Here is a 17,478-nt window from a genome sequence, read left to right as displayed (position 1 = left end):
TATATATATCCGATGGCCAGAAAGTGATTCATTTTTTTATAAATTGTAAAAATTTTTGGTATTTGTTATGCAGCAAGCCCAGAGATTGTTGTGTACACTATAATTTTATATAAAATTTACTTTAATGTGTGATAGGAATCAAACATGATCATAAACGAATGATTTCTCCACTCAAATGAATTTACATTTACATTTAGTCATTTAGCAGACGCTTTTATCCAAAGCGACTTACAAATGAGGACAAGGAAGCAATTTACACAACCAAGAGCAACAATGAATAAGTGCTATAAGCAAGTTTCAGGTCTGTAAAGTCTAAGAAGGGAAGTATTAGTAGTATTAGTATTTTTTTTTTTTTTTTGTACAGTTAGTGTGATATTCAGAGAGGCAATTACAGATTAGGAAGTGTAGTGGAGACTAAATAGTTGAGTTTTTAGTCGTTTCTTGAAAATAGCGAGTGACTCTGCTGTTCTGATGCAGTTAGGGAGTTCATTCCACCAACTGGGCAGATTGAGCGTGAGCGTTCGCGAAAGTGATTTCTTCCCCCTTTGGGATGGAACCACGAGGCGACGTTCATTCACAGAACGCAAGTTTCTGGAGGGCACATAGATCTGCAGAAGCGAGAGCAGATAAGAGGGAGCAAGGCCAGAAGTCACTTTGTAGGCAAACATCAGAGCTTTGAATTTGATGCGAGCAGCAACTGGCAGCCAGTGCAAACGGACTAGCAGCGGAGTGACATGTGCTCGTTTAGGTTCATTGAAGACAACTCGTGCTGCTGCATTCTGGAGCAGTTGAAGAGGCTTGATAGAGTTAGCTGGAAGCCCAGCTAGTAGAGAGTTGCAGTAATCCAGTTTGGAGAGAACAAGAGCTTGAACAAGGAGTTGAGCTGCATGTTCAGATAAGAAGGGTCGGATCTTTCTGATGTTATAGAGTGTGAATCTGCACGATCGAGCAGTTCTAGAGATGTGGTCAGAGAAGTTTAGTTGGTCATCAATCGTTACTCCAAGGCTTTTCACCATTTTGGATGCAGTAATGGTTGCCCCGTCCATCTGGATTGAAAAGTTATGGTGTAGAGTCAAGTTGGCAGAAATTACAAGCATTTCCGTTTTTGCGAGGTTCAGCTGAAGATGATGATCTTTCATCCAGTGTGAAATATCCAACAGGCAGGCTGAAATGCGAGCTGGAACCGAGGGATCATCAGGATGAAAAGAGAGGTATAATTGCGGCTTGGACTTTTACATACGTCACCACTTAACAAGCGGATACTAAAATTATACCAACAAATCTGCTTTGAAACAATAATTATAGTGAAAAGGGCTATAAAATAAACTTGAACCGACAAATACAATATTAGCACAAAAATCAATCTCATTCCCACCACCTACCTGAAGAGGTAACATGGGGCTCAGGGTGTAAAGGTCAGCATTAGTGCCCACAAATCCAGTTGGAGCAAAGTGAAGTTTTGGGCGTAGACATGTGGTAAGTCCGACACCAGGTAACGCATGTGCCTTCTCAGCATCCGAATAAAGGGTGATGCTTCGAGTCTCGTCCGTCATGGGCACAATGAACTCCTTATTGGTCATGAGTCGGTTGCGTTTGGCAGACTCTAGGTGCATGGAGATGAGCAGGTCGTAGTAGCCACTGCGGATCGGGCCAGGCAGGTACGTGTTTTCGATGGCGTAAAAGAGCTGCGATTCGTCCACGTGGCTGCAGAGGGCGTGTGCGACACGATTGTTCCCCAGAGCGCAAACCGAGCCATACAGTTTCAGTGTGTGGTAATGGAACTTCATCAGGTCGGTACGTTCTGACAGTTCCAGGATGTCAATACACCTAGAGAACGAATAGATTTCAGACTTCATATCAAAATTTATGTTTGTTTTCTGCTTTCTTAAAAATGTCTGCTTTAAAGGGGTCATGAACTCACTTTGTTTTTAATTTTGTACTATTTTCTACTGAGGTAAAGTTGGCTTTATATTCGCACATTTGTTCAGTGACTACTTGTGACACGCTCCTTATATTGTTTACCATAGTACTTTGAATCTTCGGGAATATTTTGGCAGCTAATGTAACCTCACAGGTCCTACACCACCCTAGCCTCTAGCGTCTGTCGCCAGAGCACCCCTAGAGGTCAGAGGAGTGAGGTTTACCTGCTCAGCACTTCACTAGCTGGCCTCTGCTACACTCACCCCCTAAACCTCACTCACATCCGGGTCACGACACCAATGAAACCGTTAGTACTCCGTTTCCATTGCGTTGTCTATAGTAATGATCAGATCTGACACCAAACCATGCCTTGGACAAATCACTTTACTCTGATAAACACATTAAAACCACTGTGATCAGTTCCAGCAGTCTAACATGTCGAACAATAATGGCCTGTCCGGAACTAGTTTATAAGATGCCACCAACCAATGAACAGAGAGGGGGGTCATTTAGAATTAAAGGGCCATGTACATAAAAGAAAAGCAAGTGGAAGCATTTTTATAACCTGTTACACTATAATGATTTCCCGATTTAGAATTTGCAAAGAATACTTATCTGAAATTGTGCTTTTATGAAGGACGTCTGAATGTGCATATATAAAACCAACTTTACCTCAATCTGTTCTCTGGGGTCCACTGATTTATTTGCATAGAATAATTCAAACTTCAATTCATTGTTCTGTTTTACACCCAATTTGTGAACATAAATATATTAGGCTACAAAACACAACACATACAATTGAAGATAATTTTTTTTAAAGAAATCTTTTCAGACTAGCTTTTAATTAACAATTTGGTTTGGCTGTTGTATAAGTTCTATGGTATATGTAGAGCTGGCATTTAATCTGTTTTGATCTGTTATCTTTTGACTGTAAAACATTTTGTGACGTCTTGTCTGTGAAAGGTGCTCTGTAAATTAATTTGACTTATAGATGATTTACTTACGAATAATTTCAAATTGTAGACTTCAGACTCCCCGTGTTTTAAAGCTTGGTTGGGTGAACTGTTTCATGTCATACAGCTTGAGAGGAAACATTCCCTGGAGCCCACATCCCATCTGCAATTTCAAACTGCCTGGCAACCCTTTTTGATTTTCTCAAAACTGAATAGTGTACTACTACTTTCAAAGTAATGACTGAATTTACTCTGTTGTTACTTTACAATCTTGCGTTGATTATGTTAAATGTCATTCACTTGTTGTTGTTTTTTGTTTTTCTGTTGTGTTTTGTTTGTTTGTTTGTTTGTTTGTTTGTTTTTTCGGGGGGAGGGGGTTGTGTGTTGTTTTGATGGTACATTATGTAAAACCGTTTAAAATTAAAAAAAATATATATAAACAAAAAAACACTAAATTTCCTCTCATATAACTGGTTTTGCAAATTTAAATATTTTCAGCTCTTCTTCAAAGCCCCAAAATTTGAAAGGACAGCTATGAGTCATTGATGTAAACTTCTGCCAGTGTGATTTACAGCCTAAATCTGTCAGACACTGAAAAAAATGCAGGGCTCCACACAATTTCTCCATGCTGTAATGACACAAATAGTTTGTCAACCTAAACTTTTTCGCAAATTTAATTGGATTGAAACGTAAGAATTGTGTTGTTTCAACTCATATTAAATAAGTTGTTTCAACAAGCAGCAAAAGTCATTATTTGAGCTTCTATGATTTACTTTCAGGCCCCGTTTACACTAGTGCGTTTTAGTTTTAAAACGGCGTTTTAGAATGAAAACGATCCGCGTCCACACTCGCGTTTTACCCAGCGTTTCTGAACTGCTCTCCGTCCACACCAAAACGCTGAAAACGCACATCACGTGACCACACGTGACCTCTGCTAGTCGGACTTCTCATCAAGCATCTCCCGCTGGATCTAATCTCACTATATTTATTAAACGTGATATTTCATTCATCTTATTGTCTTTATCTAACGACATATTCCCTGACTTTGGTCATTGGAATCTATTACTTGTTCTCAGGTAACGTGTTTTGGCTGAGCGCAAAGATAAGTTAATGATTAATGTAAGCACGTAGCCTACATTCTGTATATTGACTGATCGCTTGCCTTTATTTCCTATAATGTATAAACTTATTGTATGTTATACTTTTATAATGGCCATTATCGATTATTAAAACTGATATTCAGCAAAAGAGAGGGTATGTTTCGTATTTTCACTGAAATTGAAAGGAGGCAGTTGTTATCGGCTCCGTTTTGTTATAAATATGCACAGTGAAGATGACGCTCATGCAGCACGACGCCTCAACATTTCTGCTGTCTGTTTAGTTGTTAATATTAAAATAAAAATAGGCAGTTCCTTATATCAAGTTTACATTTTATTGTTGAGAAAGTGAAACAACGTAGCCAAGGTGATGTGAATGAAGTTATAAAGTAACGTTACACTGTTCCCTGTGAAGATTGACGCGTGTCCTCGGTATGTTTTCCATATCAAACTGAGAAGAAGAGATGCAGCCTTGATCAAACTTGCGAAGTCTAAACTTACACGGAGAAGATTCAGGACTGAACTGTGTGTGGGCTACTTAATATTGAGGAAAAGCCCCAATCAGAGAGGCGAATGTCTGCAGCCCCGCCTCTGTTTTCAGATGTCTCCGTCTTTCCCCATCCACACTGAGACGGAGCAGCAGCGTTTTAGAATGAAAACGGCCTCTCCAGCGTTTTCGAAACGCTCCGTTTTCGGCGCTCGAGAACTCCGGCGTAGTGTGGACGGTTGGCGTAACCGTATCAAAACTTATGCGTTTTCAAACTAAAACGCATTAGTGTAAACGGGGCCTAAAAGTGAATAAATACTACGTGAATATCAAAAATATGCTAAGCAACGGTGACTGTCACAGATAGGCTGTGACTATAACTTACACAAACAGTTTCTGCTATACACACAACCTATATGCCAGCAGAAAAACACAAGACTCTGTTGCAAACATGTTAGTTTAATTTTTCATAATTTAAACCCAGAAACTAATAATACTGTCCTACTTACACTCTGGGTCACCTCCAAATAGCCAAACCTGTATGCAGGGAAAGCGGCCATTTTAAAGCTTCCATTTCCCTAATGATCAGAGTTCTACCATTTTCAATGACATCATAGGGGTTAAATCAATTGGCAGATTGGCATGAGTATAATATTTTTAAGAAGGTTTTGAGCACTTTTCTTATAGCCTAATTAGCTCTGATATGTCAAAAGATACATTTTTGTTTTGATGTGTAAGTTCATGACTGATTTAAGCAGAAATAAAGGATAATATTTCCAAATAACTGTAATACCTGTTCTCTTCAGGGATGTGCAGTGCCATCATAACGAGAGGTTCCATGCATTGCACTTTCCAGCCCTGCCTCTCACTCACGCGGCCAGTTTCAGGCGACAAAAAGTGATTAGGCATCCGGCTCCATATGACAGGGGTCAGCATCTGAAGATCTAACCTGGGAGGGCATTGAGGGACCGGGTTCTTACAGTCGCTGCGAAACATGGCTGCTGAGATGGGCATAATGTTCTGGATGAAGAGAGGAATAATAGTACATTTTACATGAAGGTAACATAATTTTTATACAACATTTGTTTAAAAAAAAAAAAAAAAGATAGCTGACCTTCAGTTTGCCGAGTTCCACTTGTAACATGTTCTGACTTGATGGCAAACAAAACACAGCAGGGAAAAGCTTAGTGTTAGGTTCAACCTGAAAAAAAAAAGAGTTTAATGTCACATTTTATGGATGTAAAATTATGGTGTTTTAAGCAGTAAAGAAGTTAAGAAGTGCAATTTCTAGCAGAAAATTAAATATTAAATATATCAATCACAATTTCAACTGTGATCATTAAAAGTAGCTTGTAAACAGTATAGCACAATGCATTACATTTACCTCTGTGAATTCATTCAATCCCTAAAGCTTGCAAGACCGAATCAAACATTTGCTTCATAATATATTAGCCAATTCATATTTTTGCATTTTGTAAAAATCTAGTGCTACATCTGAGTTTAGTGTGCGCCGTAAGTTATGTACAAGTGAAAAGTTTTCAAAAACAGTAGACAAAAAGTATCCAGATGTTTTTTTTTAAATACACAAAGATGCTGAAGTGTGGATACATTGTACATTTCGACTATCCCATGAGCGGGGTGCGAATTACAGGGCAAGATTGACCTCCCTAATTAATGACTGATCCCCCTGAAGAACATGAAACAACACGTATGGGGGTTAGTCCTCTAAATAGTAATGAGTAATTTGCTCTGATCTGCACATTAAATACTAATATTACTTAATAAATAATAGATAATATAAATATACAATTGACCACCCCTATAATGGATTATACCATTGTGAATGCATAAACACTTCAATTAATCTAAGCCGATGGTAAGTGTAGACAAAACACTTGTCTTGTGAAATAGGTGTTTGTTTCTACATATAGCCTAAAAGTAAAGTAAAATTAGATGTGTTGTTTGTTTAGTTTGACCTACAGTAACCTCGGAAATGGCAGGATACTGTAGGTCAGAATACACAAACTATCCCACAAAACATTAAAAAATTCAATATGATGCAATAATAAAATAGATGTCATTTCATTTGATTCATTGAAGCATGTAATACACAAAATAATGTTACCTAAAAAGTTGACCACCCTGATTGTCAATATATAATTCGCATTCTACCCATGAGGCCACAGTGGAGGATTTATGCATAGCAGTTAAAAGATGATGCTAGAAGTTTAGGCCATGTGATATTGAAAGCTTTAACTAACCTGATAGAACGTATTGATCTCTTTCCCATTGGCTGTAAAGGTCATCAGTCCTGTGTCCAGGTCCACCAAACAACCGATCACAAAGTCCTCCTGACTGATGCGGGTTTGCTGTGAGCTGCTAAACTCTCCACCCCACACCATGTAGCAATTACTGCGTTTCACACTGAGGAAAGAAGAGGAGAGACACAAGCTGTGCTGGGACATAAAGTGACTTCAAATATGATTCATTCATTCATTTTCTTTTCGGCTTAGTCCCTTTATTAATCTGGGGTCGTCACAGCAGAATGAACCAGCAACCGGTTCTTTCAGCCGCAACCCATCACTGGGAAACATCCATACACACTCATTCACACACATACACTATGAACAATTTAGTCTACCCAATTCACCTATACCACATGTCATTGGACTTGTGGAGGAAAGCTGAGTACCCAGAGAAAACCCACGCAAAGACAGGGAGAACATGCAAACTCCACACAGAAATGCCATCTGACCCAGCCGAGGCTCAAACCAGTGACCTTCTTGCTGTGAGGTGACACCACTACCCACTGCACCACAGTAGCGCCCCAATATGATTTATTTTAGGTTAAACAATGGCATAAGTATACAGTATGTGTTATGAATGATCTTACCTGTCATGAATATTGCCTTTATCGTCTCCAACTGTAACAGTTACGTTTCTGACTTTACAAAGATCAAAGTGAAGGTCGTACAAGTGGTAATCAGGAGTCACCCAGCCTACCCATACTCCACTGGGCTCCTGTCCGGCGAACACCCGGACTGAATAATAATACTGGTGGGATGAAAAGAAGAATTGAATTTAGACATGACAAACACTGTCATAAACTGAAGTCATAGATTAAATATTTCTTCCTGATTTTAATGATTAATTTAAATGAAATGTTATGCAATTTTATTGTATTTTTAAATTACAGTACATTAATTGTAGCGTTCATTAAAAATATTAGTAGCAGATGTTACGATTAAACTAATTGGCAATTCATCAATGTTACGCAATACACCAAAAAATATAGATTATCCAACCACATAATAATTTAATTTCTTAAGTGTGAACATGCTCTATAAAAGACCTGAATATTGCTCTTATTTCCTTTGTTTCTGCAGAACATTTAAATGCAAAAACTTTTTCCCACTGGTGTTATAGTCACTATGAGTTGACTAAAAGTCTAAATTGTATAATAATTCTATCTTATAATAATTTCTTTCATACAATGTCATCCAGTAGTGATGCACGGATCAGGTTGGTGTGGGTAAAGAAATTGTCACTTTATTTGCAGGGTGGGTCATTAAAAACAAAATTAAAGAGACCATATATTAGCCTATATTAATATCAGGGATTATCTATTTTCATATTTTATTAAGTTCTTTGATAAAGTTACAATACGAAGGCCTAACTTTCGTGACGTGCCCAAACCTTTGGCATCACATAACACATCACGAAAGCACCAAGCAGCTTCCACTGCCAGCCACAAAAACAGAAATAAAAGTGAAAGTGTGGGAGAAACTAGGTCAGAAATTCACATTATTAAAAGATAAAAGTTCAGGCTGCTTAATCTAATGTTTGGAACCGGTTTTCAGAAATAGTTGCAACATGAGACAATAGCAGTATCGGATGTGTGAAGAGCAACTCATGTGAAAAAAATAAAGACCAATTTGAGGGATGTAAACAAAAACAATGGTCCCAATGTATTTCCGGTTTTATATTTTTAATTTCTATAGCTTCCGAGAATCCAAAAAGAGCCATATATTGATAAAATAATGCTACGATAGCAGTTTTAACATTGAGTTTGATTAAATTGCCTTTTGTTACATTTATAAAATAGTTTGATAACAAGCAGGAAATGTCCATGGGCCAATGACATGACCACATTGAAATGGTCTACACAATCATGAAAGCCACAAAACGGGCACTTCCTTGTTGTTTCCAGCTTACAATGCTTCCAATGGCAATGTTTCCAAGCACTTTCAGGTTTAAATAAAGGCTGTTGTAATTTGCATTACACTGCCTATATGTCTGTTCACAGGGCGAGTTGTAAAAATATGTGGAGTGATGCGGGGCGGGTCAAATAATTTCATAAAAGCGAGACCCGTGGGTTGGAAAAAAACCTGAACCACGCATCACTATGACCCAGCTCTTGATATAATAGATCATTTAAAATGAAATTCTGCAAGTGATACAAGATTTCATCCATACAGTTGTTGTGTTTGAGATAATTTCAACATCGTCTCGATCATCTGGGACAACATCCTCCATTAGACGAGGCATTGTTGGAACCACTGGTGGTGGGGCAATAAACGCTGCCTTCTTCGCCTTGGAAAAAAATCTGGAAAGGCAGAGAAATACAGCCATTTCAGAATCAGAAGTCAAAATCACATTGAAAAATCCTCCATCTATCTTCTCTCACCCTCTCTTTTTGCTCTTCTCTGTGGTGGTGTCCTTCTCATTCTCGCTTTCTTTGCTTCCAGGCAGCTCTTTCGGGACGGACGGCTCTTTTTCTTTCTCATCTTGCTCCTTACGAGTGGCTGACTTCTTCAGGAGCTCGAATTCAGATTCGGGATCCACCTCAAGAGTCTCATCCTCAGGGATAGTGAGGGTTCGTGTGAGGGGTGAAGCTCCCACCGGGACCTTGAAGGTTTCGTGGAATTCAATCGGCATACTGAGTCTGAAGAACAACAGGTCTGTGTTGGCATTCTGAGAACCGAATGTCCTGTGAGTCAGTTTCAGACAGGGAGCGCTCTCCACCGTTCCATCCACACGGGACACCTATTGAAAAAAACAAAACAGAAAAGAGCCTGAGACAGAAGCCTTCTTATTTAGTTTAGTTTATTTAAAATTAAACAGTATTGCAGCACAATTCCCTGAAATGTGTCAAACACACACTCGAAACAATGCTTGAGTAATAAAAATACTAATATATAACATGATAAACAAGCTAAGTAAAAACAATAATTAAAAAACGTCAAACACTAAATTATAAGTTATCTATACAATCTTTTTAGAGCACGAAAAATAAAGGAGTTTGTGACGTTTAGTTTTACTCCAGGGTATAGCAAATGTCTTATGTCACAGAAGAGGGTAGGATGACACTGGAGCCTTAGGCAGGAAACAATGAAGTGATGATAAACTGTCATTGAGTATTTTAGTGAAAGTATGTATGGTGGCTTCCTCATGCCTTTCACTCAGTGTTGGTAAAGTTGATGTTGAAATACCTATTATACGACACCATCACTTTTGGACCCTCTCTAACTTCTAAGAGAAAGTAGACTGTAGACTGGCATACTCAAGAACTGGCCATTTAAAAGTAAATACACTTGCATTATCAAATCACAAGAAAGACCTGCTTTTTTGGATTCGCAAAGATAGCATATTCTTTCTGTGATGAACCTTCAAAACCATGTCCTTAACGTGGACATCCCATGATAAATCAGAGGATATTTGTACAGCAAGCAATTTAAAGGTGGAAACTCTACTAATCACTTGTCCTGAGACAAATGGAGAGGGAGGGAAGGGAATATTGACTTCTCTTCTGGCACTTATTACCATATCCACAGTCTTAGCTCCATTCATTGTCAGGTAAAATTTTTCTCCTCATTCCACTACGGAATCCAAGGCCATCTGAGTAGTCCAGGTAAAGATCCCATTAAAAACTCTGTGATTGTTAAATCATCAGTGTATTTTACAGGTATTACTGTGAAACTATTAATTTTTTTTTGATGAAAAAAGTACATTCTTTTGAGAGTGTAGGAGAAGTTAGTGAAAGTGAGAAAACTATTTTTTTAAATAAAATTTGATAAAATAAAATTTGAAAGATGCAGAATTATTAAATTTAGTACTATTTTTCTATTATTTATTGTAATATTATAGCATTAATTACTACACTCAAAAAAAAAAAAAAAAATATATATATATATATATATATATATATATATATATATATATATATATATATATATATATATATATATATATATATATATATATATATATATATATATATATATATAGTTGAAGTCAGAATTATTAGACCCCCTTTTTTTTTTTTTTCCCCGATTCTGTTTAACGGAGAGAAGATTTTTTTAACACATTTCTAATCATAATAGTTTTAACAACTCATCACTAATAACTGATTTATTTTATTTTTGCCATGATGACAGTAAATCATATTTTACTAGATATTTTTCAAGATTCTTCTATGCAGCTTAAAGTGACATTTAAAGGCTTAACTAGGTTAATTAAGTTAACTAGGCAAGTTATTGTATAACGATGGTTTGTTCTGTAGACAGCCAAAAAATAGATAGCTTAAAGGGGCTAATAATTTTGACCCTAAAATGGTTCATAATAAATTTAAAACTGCTTTTATTTTAGCCGAAATAAAGCAAATAAGTTTTTCTCCAGAAGAAAAAATATTATCAGACATACTGTAAAACATTCCTTGCTCTGTTAGACATAATTTGGGAAATATAAAAAAAGAAAAAAAAAATTCAAAGGGGGTCTAATAATTCTGACTTCAACTGTGTGTGTGTGTGTATATATATATATATATATATATATATATATATAAATTGCTGCTTGTTTAAATGACTTTGTTTTATGTTCAATCCACTTCATTTTGCTAAGTTAACTTAATCTATTTGCGTTGGGCCAACATGAATGAATTGTGTGAAAGCCTACATTTTTTAACAGTGTAACATTATTAATATTAGTGTAGCATTTTTTTTGTCATTTTTAATAATATTTCTATGTTTAAAAATTATTTAGGTTTTATTTTTAGTATTTGTGGTACTTGAGTTTTTTTAATAGAGTAAAATATTATTAAAAATTTATTATTTTTAGTATTTTATATATTTATAAACTCTCCCCAACAAAACCTGAACACACTGAATAAAATTAAGGATGCAATAAAATCTAATGAAAATAAAAGACAGCAAAAACGCAATAGTGATGTAGTGTCCCAATATAAAATGTATTTTTCTTTTTTATAATTAACATATTTATTTAAACAGATGATCTTAAAACACTAGCATGAGAAGGATGAAGAAAGACCTGCATATGTAAATATGAATTATTAACATCTGCATTTTTAGTGCTTTTCTTACCTCAATATGAGGATGATCTGTTGGAACGGGCACAAACTGGGGCAAGCTCTTGCTGAACCACATTGTAATATCTCTCTTCATGTTGATAGCAAATGGCTCGAAACCTTCCTGCAGTCCACAGATTGTAAAGTACCGCAGGCTGCTCACATTTTGACCAAGGTTGATCCGACCCACCTGGGACATACCCAGACTGCATACAGGGATGAAGCCTGGTGAGTATAAAAAACATATTATTAAATGTCACCTCAACAAATATCCCATTCTGATTTCTCTTTCTGTCTCTCACCTTCTCCGATCTCAATGTCTTTAAATGCCATCTCAGATCCAGAGTCACTGATGAGCATCTCTCCATTCAAAGTAAACATGATGTTCTGCTCCGTCAGGTCTATCATGCAGCCAACGACATCACCAGACTGCCACTGTCGGCCAAACGGCTCATTTCCAATGTGCCAGCGCTGAGACTAAGAGTACAAACCAGAAAATCATTCAATTAAAGCAAGACTGCTCTGTTGTATTTTAAAGGCAAGACTGCCGGGGAATAGACAAATGAAAAATAACTAATAATTATCACTATATTTCAAGTTGATTAATTACTTTAAGAAATCACATTTGTTTTAAGTAATTTAAAATGTAACTTTTTAAAGTTTTATGTTTAAATGTTTCAAATGAGGCTATTTTTAAATAATAATTCTATTGTTATTTGTTAAGAGTAATTATCATTATTGTTGTACATTAAATACAGTATTAACTATTTTCTTTAGTTTTGAACATTAGAATCTATGCTTTTGTAATCTTTTTTATCACTCATTTCACTTTTTATCAATTCATAAAAAAACTGCAAAGAAAAAATATGCATTTTCCCTATTTTTTGTAAAATAAAATGCTGTAGGCCTATATGAATAAGCATTGTATGAATGTATGAGCATATCCCTTTGTATTTTGGGGTATGGACATGCTGCTTAATTGGAAATAATTTACTGTGCAATAAAAACAATAACGGAAAAAACAGCCTTTATAAATATGTATTGCATACATATATCTACAGACACAAATTGATAAAATGTCATTTAAAACCACAAATGTATTTTAGATATGTTTTATACATTCGACTGAAAAAAGACTTTATGACAAACTAATAAGACCAAAATATGAAAACTAACAGACGCAGTGTTTCACGGTAAAATCATATTGGTGTTGCGATAATAACCACAAATACTTGTCTACAATCTTATGAATATCTTTAAGAACATAACGTAATAGGCTAAATGGTCCAAATAATGATTGGTTTCTTAAAACAAGCCATTAATATAACTCAACTAGTTAAAAGTTTCAGCACCTTAAAGCCATTGAACACGTAGGCCAGGTCATCTGATCCCAGCTCTCTGTCTGCATGGACGCTTGGTCTTGCCCACCCAACTCTCATCTCTCCCACTGTTACTGCCTCGAACTCAAAGTACCATTTACCCTGCGTCACTGCGTAGGATTTCTCTGCCCTGAACACACGGATCTTATCACTCCGGCCATTGCCACCCCCATGACCACCTGAAATAAATGACCACAGAAACTTGTGTGAGCAACTGTTTATAATAAATATACAAAACACACAGAGTTGAGTTGACATCACTGAAGTGATGTATACTCTTTTACACCAATCACTTTCATGCCAATTTTAACAAGATGTGCAAGTTGTGTTTTTGACTGAACTGAAAGACTGCCATACCAAACCTGCCTACCATAATTTAGTAAACTTAGGGGTTAATTTGGTGGTGGACTCACTGCTCTCCTGGTCAGGGGGTTCAATATTGTAGCCATAGCCAATCAGAGTCCGTACAGCGGCACACACAGTGTCACGATTGGTCTTTTTTGTCTTTTCATCAAGCAGAATGTAAGGCACGAGACGAGGGTTGCGCTTGTTCACAATATCCTAAAATGTGCGAAATCAGAAGCAGGTGACACAAACCCAACAGAAAAAACAGGAACTGAAATGAAATATTTATATATTAAATGTAAAAAAATTTTACTATTTTTGAAAGAAGAACTTAATTTATAAAATAGTTGAATGTAAAATATGAAAAATACAGAAAAATAAAAAATAAATAAGATGACTCACAACAAATGTTTTTGCTTTTAAATATGATATTTTTTTAGTTTCTGTTAAAAAAATGGTGTGGCTATACCTGAATGATGCTGTAAGTCCACCCTTGGCGGACACGGTCTCGAGCCCAGACGTTGTGTCCATTTTCAGCCAGCCTTTCCACAAGTGTGTTCTGATTCGGTGTGAGCTTCACATGGTTAAGATCCAGTGGAGCAGGTTTGTATCCGTTACACTGCATATACCTACAGTAAAAATTAAACAAAAACTAGGGTAAGTTGAGATCCTAAAGCAGGTCGCACACCAGAAGCGCCGAATGCATTTTAGAATTCTAAACATAGGTTTTTATCAGGATACACACACACCGGCGCTGCAAGTCGGTGGCTGTCGGCGGCGCCCGTCCATGGCTCAGGACACAGTTCATTTTTCAGCCGCGCCACAGAGCTCCATCTGATTAGTTTCATGCTAAATATCATTCGAAAGTGCGCGTCTGGTGTGTGATACTTTAAAATGTCAAGTGCGCGCCGTGTCGTGGCGCCGAGCGGCGCTTCTGGCGTGCGACCTGCTTTACTTTACCCTCTATCATTTTGACATTTAACTACATCATTATTACCTTTTGTTTGTTAGCACACACTACTGTTCAAAAAGTTCAGGGGTGGCATATAGCAAACCACAATAAAGACTGTTATTATGTGAAATATTACACTGATATTAGTCTCATTTTAAATTCTAAATCAACATAGCATCGATACCGCCACAGTGCCACTTCTGATCAATTTAATTCAACCCATTTTATGTCAAAGTTTTAATTACTTTCTAAAAACAAATAGGCTGCATATACAACAGGGTGTAAAACACATACAAGATATATATATATATATATATATATATATATATATATATATATATATATATATATATATATATTTATATATATATATATATATATATATATATATATATATATACAAACAATTTGAAAATCCCTTTATTAGATTTAAATGTTTAGCAGTTCTTGTAATATTTGGTCATACTGACGTTTTAGGAAGTTTGATCTTCTTCAGGTTCTCCTCTGCTTTTTCATCACCCATGCCTACATGACACCCTAAAGCCAGAAGAGTCCTACAGAGACGATAGAGAGAAAAAGCGGTCATGTTTTTATGCTTCTTAAACACAGAAGCAAACCTGTAAAAGCTTTATAATTTACTCACTTCAGCGTCTCTCCAGACATGGCCAGGTTGTAGCTCTTCTCAGGATCCGGGAGGCTCTGGAAGTCCACTAGACAGGGATGCAGCTTCTTGTTGTCATCACGAAACTGCAAGAGTGGGGACAGACTCACATTGTATAATGTAAACACAAAGAAACTGTCTTCACTGTGCAATTAATTAAAAGTCCTCTGAAATGCCATTAAATGCACAGCTTTGTTTGATGTGTGATGTAATTTCAGGTGAACCATGAAGACAGGGTGGGACATACTGTATAGCCCCTCCCACTTTTTACAAATAGCCAATGACATTTTATTTATATCACAGCTCAGTCCGTTAGTCTTTGAGCTAAGGTCAATCTGCAAAGTGAGTGTACACAGTGAAAAATGCAGGGTTTCACACAATACATTCATATTGTCCTAACACAAATTGATTGTTAACTTCATTGTTTTCACAAATTTAATTAGATTGAAGATAAAACAATAACTGTCTCTCCCCCCCAAAAAATAATTGTGTTGATTCAACTCATATTGAAGTAGTTCGAACAAGAAGTAAAAGAAATTTTTTGAGTGTACCTAGGTTTTTGGCGTTGCTGCCCACATTGTTGCGAGTAATACAGGGTATCTGCACATTTTTTAACAGGAAATTTAATACCTTTTAGGACCTTTTTAAGTCCTCTAAAATTCAAATTTAAGACTTTACTTATTAAAAAAAAACAGGAAAATGTTCAGTGCGTCAACACAGAATGATGTGGTGAAGCATTAGTGTGGCACAATTCACCAGAGCCACGCTCAAGACAGGTCAAAGGGACGCAAAAACTTTTATGCAGAGTGCTGATTGACCTTACAACCCTGACAACAGGGTACCGGTCTCGTCAGTTGACCAACGTCTAAAGTGCAAGTCTAAGTCTTCGTTGCTGCGTTCATGGACTCATCGAACATTATGATGAAAGCGTCCTTGTTTGCTCGTGAAACTAGTTTCTTCTTTAGGTATGGGGCAACACCAAATCGTGCTAAATATACTGTTTTGTCTCTTCCACATGTGAACGTACTCGCACACTCTGAGTCAGGGAACATTGCTTGAAAAACTAGGTGGACGTCATCATTTGAGGTGTACGAGTGGTGGCGGCTTACGGTTTGAAATACCCACAATATTTCGGCCTTAAATGTAACTATATTCGCAAAGCTGTTGAAGGCATTGCTTAAAGTGGACGGCCTTGTGGAAGGCTGAGGTCGAAGTGCTCGATAAGAACATACTTATGGGCAAACTACTTGCCTGCGACTACACATACGTTTTGTGCTTCTCTGCTTTCAAGTGTGAATCGAGCGCTTTGCGGCCCATTGTCCCCAGTTTTATCATCTTTTTAGATAAAGCACACCTCCCTTCATGATTCCTGGCTGTTTTCTTTAGCCACCCCCGATACTTTTCGTCCTCCAACCAATTGTCATCAAACAAACATTTGCCCTTGCTTGCGATTTCGCAAAATGCTGTGGTGGCGAAGTATCAACGCATTTATCAATCACTTACTCGTATGTCACCTATGGAATGATGCAGGTTGCACCCACAAAGTGCTGCCCCCAAATGTTGCGCTGGTCAAATAGCGGTTGAAAAAAATAAATAAAAAAGACGAGTCGGACATAAATTTAAGATCCCACATGAAATTTAAGACCTCCATATGGAAAATTACAGAATTCAAGACATTTTCAGACCTTAAAAATCGATAATTTAATTTAAGACATTTCAAGACTTTTTAAGGACCCGCGGGGACCCTGTAATAAATTTGCAGTGAGTATCAACTCGTATGAATATTCAGTTCAGATCAACTCTGTGTCTGCAACCCTTTAATATTTTCTAACATGTAAGTGTTTAGACAAACCCACAATATGATGATTGAGTTACATGTAAATGACTGATAGATTTTAGCCACGTCTTGTAGGAGGCGAGACACTTCAGATACTAGAGAGCATTCGAATGGTCAGAAGATGTGATGAAAAGCTGAAGTGAATTGAGAGATTATAATTATTGTATTTCCTATTGGCAGCAATGAGTTTATAGCTGCGTCCCAAATGGCTCACTAAACACCTATGCACTATGTACTTACACACTCAACAGCATAGTGTATGTATGTAGAGTCATCCCAAATGGAACACTAAAGTTTTTAACAAAGCAGAAATGTAAACCATTGCCCTGATGACGTTTGACAGTTTGCCAAATTAGCTAAATAAATGACCAAACTACCAAATAATATCTGCCATGAGTATAACCGCATTCACCATCGGGAGGCAGTATAATCACTCACGTAGAAGAATTTTGCTTTCACAATACAAAATAAATAAAGTAATCCA

General features: G+C 36.8%; 1 protein-coding gene across 9 annotated transcripts in view; it reads right to left on the bottom strand.

Annotated features, from left to right (window-relative positions):
* The window catches only part of ryr1a (ryanodine receptor 1a (skeletal)), a 142,288-nt gene that overhangs the window by 99,729 nt on the left and 25,081 nt on the right, over positions 1 to 17,478 (bottom strand). For all 9 annotated transcript variants that reach the window (XR_012386451.1, XM_068223834.2, XM_073914988.1 and 6 more), the window contains exons 23-36: positions 15,140 to 15,243; positions 14,967 to 15,050; positions 14,014 to 14,173; positions 13,613 to 13,760; positions 13,173 to 13,378; positions 12,123 to 12,297; positions 11,837 to 12,045; positions 9,145 to 9,503; positions 8,934 to 9,063; positions 7,351 to 7,511; positions 6,719 to 6,881; positions 5,572 to 5,658; positions 5,251 to 5,477; positions 1,383 to 1,827 (exon numbers count right to left, since the gene is read on the bottom strand). Coding sequence is in view for 8 of the 9 variants with exons in the window: in XM_068223834.2 (XP_068079935.2) it covers positions 1,383 to 1,827; positions 5,251 to 5,477; positions 5,572 to 5,658; positions 6,719 to 6,881; positions 7,351 to 7,511; positions 8,934 to 9,063; positions 9,145 to 9,503; positions 11,837 to 12,045; positions 12,123 to 12,297; positions 13,173 to 13,378; positions 13,613 to 13,760; positions 14,014 to 14,173; positions 14,967 to 15,050; positions 15,140 to 15,243 (2,658 nt within the window). In the remaining variant the exon portion in view is untranslated. The remainder of the gene's footprint in view (positions 1 to 1,382; positions 1,828 to 5,250; positions 5,478 to 5,571; positions 5,659 to 6,718; positions 6,882 to 7,350; positions 7,512 to 8,933; positions 9,064 to 9,144; positions 9,504 to 11,836; positions 12,046 to 12,122; positions 12,298 to 13,172; positions 13,379 to 13,612; positions 13,761 to 14,013; positions 14,174 to 14,966; positions 15,051 to 15,139; positions 15,244 to 17,478) is intronic.

Source organism: Danio rerio, chromosome 10 (assembly GCF_049306965.1).
Source record: "Danio rerio strain Tuebingen ecotype United States chromosome 10, GRCz12tu, whole genome shotgun sequence".
NCBI lineage: Eukaryota > Metazoa > Chordata > Actinopteri > Cypriniformes > Danionidae > Danio > Danio rerio.
Note: the sequence above shows the minus strand (reverse complement) of the source record. Positions and strands in the feature narration are given on the sequence as shown.